The following is a 4,569-nucleotide window of genomic DNA, read 5'->3' as shown; positions in this document are numbered from 1 at the left end:
TGGATTATTATACCTATTAGGTTGGGAATGGGTTTTGGAAAGTCATAGTTGAACCACCATGGGATTATTTCCATGGCAACAGGTTGACCCGATTCACCATCATTAGAAATATTAAAATAAGATGGGGAAAGGAGAGCAGAGTGGAGAGGCAAAGGAATATAAATAAGGAGGGCAGATGTACATTACTTTTTTGAGCTTCAAGATACCATATTAAAGAAGTGGATTGCAATTTGCCACTGCTTAGCATTAAAAACAAAACCAGCAAGGTAAAAATATTAACCTCTGTTAGACTTAAAAGTTGTATCAAGTTATCAGGAGTTTTTGAGGTAGACTGCCTCCAAGATCCAAGGAACTGACAGCATTTTGCCAGTGCTTAATATTGAAAAAATATATATCTCACAGCAAGGTGAATTTACACCTGATACTTTAAAGCTTCACATTTTTAAGGCACTATTAATGCTGAGTTAATAAATCCTCAGGGTTCAAAGAGGAGGGGAAGTATCCAAAAGAAGAGGTGCCCAGTAGATTATTGAACGCTACACAAGAATCAGAAACACTGGTAGAAACTGAAGACACCCATTCAGCACATCACTTAAATGCTGCATTAACGGGGGCCAGACTGGGGCTCCCAAGTCCTGCATTAATGCCACTAGAGGGACTGTGTAATGGTTTCTGTACAGGTATAGAGCATTCTATAGCTACTTTGCCCTGTAGATGGAACCAGAGTTTGAAAGATTTTTGAAGTCAGCAGAAAAGTGCATCTAAAGAGTTTTTAAAGGAACAAAGGACAGGAAGGGATGTCCTGAATCACTATGTCCAGGCAAGTAGCCACACAACAATCCCTTTCACAAACTCCTCAAGTGGAACATGGATGATCATCAAAAGCTGTTCACAGTATTCCAAGTCTCACTAGTTCATTGTACAACAGAATGAATAGCTCTCTATTAGAAAATACCCCACCAGATATATCCAAGCATTACATTTGCCTTTTTCACAGACAGATCTATGGCTCAGTCATCTTGTGATCCACAAATATACCAGGTCTCCCTCCTGTCATGTCTATCCACTGACCTCAAAGCTTGCAGAAGAAATGTGTTAGTCCCTAACTGCATGCACATACTTTCTCTCTGCAATATTATATTTATTCTTACTTCTACTACTCTAATCATCAAGCGATCCTATTCCTCCTCTGTGATATTCTGTTCTTCTTGTGTATTGATGCCTCTTTGACACAACATCATATATTATTAGCACATTCCTACTTGAATGATCTTGGTTTAAAAAGTATTAAATAGATCAGTGCCAAGACAGATCACCGGGAAACTCCTCTAAAACAGACATACCCCCGTTTTTAAACGCACTCTATTAGCATTTCTCTTAAGTAGTCTCTTACTCACCTTACACTTCTTGTACTCATCTCCATCTTCCCTAAATAAATTACCTGCCTGGCACCATATCAAATGCTTTACTAAGTCCTAGAAAGATCAGTCTACATTTCCTTTGCTGAGAAAATTATTTATCTTTCCAAAGAGAGAATACTGGGTTACCTTGGCACAATATAACTTCAGGAAACCAAAACACAGCTAGGAACAAGCATTCCTTTTTAGTACCAGAAGTTTCCCAGAAATTTTTTGAGGTACTAGAAATCGTGGTGAGAGGGGTGCTCCAGCTTGCAGCTGCCTCTTCTTCCTTGCAGACAAACTGGCGCTGAGCTCTGACCTCAGGGAAATGGCTCCATGTCACCCGTCTGGAAAAAGCATGGGGGGCAGTGGCAGTGGTTCCCAGAAATTAGGCAGAAGGGAAATGCCCCTGGTTTATGGAAAGCAAAAAGGAGGTGGGGAGGGGCATGTACTGGGAGCTCAACTCCTCCCAGGGTTGACAAATTGAGCAGTGGGGAAATACTCCCCACACCTTCCACGAACCAGGGTGACTGGTCTGTGGAAGGTGAAGAAGGGGGGCAGCAGCAGCCTGACTCATCCTGGTGGCTAGGATGAGTCAAGTGGTGGGGATATATGCCCAAGGCATAGAGGTATTCATTCTGCCACAAGGAACTCGTGTACAGATGAGATCTTCCTGGCCAAAAGCAGCTCTCTTTGGCAGATCCACCAGGTTTCTTCCATAAGAAATTGCATAAATGCCTATATGCTCATAGTTTCTAGTAGGAGAGTGGCATTCCCGACATGCAACACCTGTTCACAACCTCATGAATCACAGCCTTTAGTTAAATATGCCAATAACGCTCACTGTTAAAAATATGTGCTGTTTGAAATGTATATTTGTTCAGATTCAGCTTCTAGTAATTGAAGATCTTGTTATAACGTTGCCAGCAAGATTAAAAAATCCTTTACTAATACACTTTTGCTCTTTAAGTAGGTAGGCTGATCAAGTCACACACAAGCTATGCTTAAAAAACTGAGTTCCTGAAGTTGCCCAAGAGTCTTCTGAAAGCCTCTGAGAAGTTGTGGGCTTCTGAAGATCTGTTTGACTGAGCACAGGTCCCTGGGGACCGCTGCAGCTGCCCAACACTAAGCTGGCAAGAGGTGAGAATCAGCATGACTGACATGGGCAACAGGATCTGTTGCTTACACAGACTTGCCCAGGCCCCAGTCTTCCCATGTAACCATGGGTATGTTGCTAGGTGCCCATTTCAGCAACACAGCTTGGGACAAGCTCATAGAGCAGAGGACCATCTTGAGGCAGGACACTGGTTCCCTCTGGGAGGCCAAGGATCTGAGGCGGGTGTGACTGCAGCCCCTGGGGCCACTCCAGCCCCAAAGGCCTGTGGGAGCCCTGTCGTCTGTGCAGAGAAAAGTGGGCCAGAAGCCACCCTCTTCACTTCTCACACATGGTTGAGCTGGCACAGGGGGCAGTTATTTTTGGGGGGCGACAGTTACTAGGCAGGTACGGTGCGTCTACACGTATTGTACGGTTACCCATCAAGTGCCTAGCGTGGGGCAGGGGCCTCCGAGCCAAGGACCCATCCCTTACCCTGAGCCGCGTCCCGACTTCGCTGGAAGTCCGGCATGCGACCATCGCAGAAATGACTGCACAAGCAGTGGCAGGTGAACTCCAGCATCCAGCCCGAGGCCACCGCCTCCACCTCCGCCAGCAGCTCCGGGGAGAGCGGGGCGTCGGGGGCAGCCGCGGCCCAGCTCTCCGGGGCGCCGTCATCCACCTCCCCGCGGCGGCTCCGCGGGGACAAAGCTGCGGCCACGGCCGCCGGCTGCATTTGGAGCGCGCGCACCAACGGTTTCGAGCCCCGCGCGCCCGCCTGTGACCCCGCCTCCTCCGCGCCGGCGACCAACCGCGGGCGCCCTCGGGAGGGCGCGCACCCCCTCCCCTTCCGCATCCGTCACAGTTACTTCCGCTCCCGTAGGGGACGTGGGGTGGGTAAGGCGCTCGCCGGTGGCGTAAATAAACGTTCTCCGGGAACTGGGCGCTGATTGGCTGAGAGGAGCCGCCCGCCCCTCCCCCGGCTGTGGGCGGGGCGCCGGGGTTTTCCACAGCGTTCGCTGAGTCAGCGTCACAGAGCCTCGCGCCTGCTTTATTTCCTTCCTTCCGCGCTGCGTCTCGAGGAGCGCTGCCGTTTCCCGTGCCATGTTAGCGAACATTGAAATGAGCTGACCTCTTCATAAGAACCAGCCCCACCTTACAGCAATGAATGGTGTCATAAAACAAAGAATACCTTTTTTGTGGGTTTTTGTTTGTTTGTTTTTTAAATTTTTAGTGTTCCAGGTCAAATTAGCCAGACCAGGTCCAAATCCATTTGAATCATCCAAGAGCCATATGTGGTCCTGCTACCAGCCAGTATCCGCCACCCCACCTTGGGGCTTCAAATATTTCCAAATCCTTTGGTGGGTATCCTACGTGCAAGCCCGAGCCCTGGGGTTCGGATACCCCATATGGCCGCAGAAGCAAGCAATGGAGGAGTCTCCCATTTCCGTAAAGTCGGTGTGTAGCTGAGATCCTCCCGCTGGAAACTGGCGAGTGGGAAGCTAGTTATAAGGGTCTTGTCAGGAGCCCTGTCCACAAGCAGACAAGGGTGCTACACAGTGCCATTTTAATTCCGTTACCTTGGTCAGAGTATGTCCCCTGCCACCATTGTGGTCGTGGTATTCCACAAAAAATGTGGAATAATTTAGTGGCTGGTTCCTATGAGCACTGAAATTAATGGGGCCCATGAACAGGGTTGGTTGGGGAGGGTTAGCCAAAGCAGTTCTGACCGGCACTGGAAAGGATGACTGCCAAGGGGGACCTGCCTCTGGTACTTTGGAGCCAAAGCCCTCGGTGGACCTGAGACAAGTCCCTGACGGTCGCCATGAATCCCTTTTACCATGAAACCCTTTTCCCTGCCAGCTCTTCCTTTCCCAGACCTGAGGGAGGCCTTGGCTTGCCTTTCTTAATCTTTCTTCCAACTAGAATATTGGTCTCATAAAAGATCATCTCTTGCCTTACAAATCTGGCAGATCTCATCAGTGACCAGGATCAAAATTCAGTGATAAAGTGGTCACTGGGGTGGAAAGATAACACTGGAATATGCTAAAACAGTGGTGCTCAACCTTTTTGCCT

General features: G+C 48.4%; 1 protein-coding gene across 3 annotated transcripts in view; it reads right to left on the bottom strand.

The window, feature by feature from the left end:
* The window catches only part of TERF1 (telomeric repeat binding factor 1), a 34,196-nt gene extending 30,899 nt beyond the window's left edge, over positions 1-3,297 (bottom strand). Inside the window, exon 1 of one of the 3 annotated variants that reach the window (XM_019527797.1) lies at positions 2,989-3,297. In XM_019527797.1, coding sequence (XP_019383342.1) covers positions 2,989-3,229 — 241 coding nt within the window. In that variant the 5' untranslated portion in view covers positions 3,230-3,297. The remainder of the gene's footprint in view (positions 1-2,988) is intronic. The other 2 variants (XM_019527798.1, XM_019527799.1) reach the window with 2 other exon arrangements.
* Positions 3,298-4,569: the final 1,272 nt, after the last annotated feature.

The sequence above is a fragment of the Gavialis gangeticus genome, unplaced genomic scaffold, assembly GCF_001723915.1.
Source record: "Gavialis gangeticus isolate Ggan-Ray unplaced genomic scaffold, GavGan_comp1, whole genome shotgun sequence".
In the NCBI taxonomy this organism is placed as follows: Eukaryota; Metazoa; Chordata; order Crocodylia; family Gavialidae; genus Gavialis; species Gavialis gangeticus.
The sequence above is the reverse complement of the archived record's forward strand: the minus strand, read 5'-3'. Positions and strand labels throughout refer to the sequence as shown.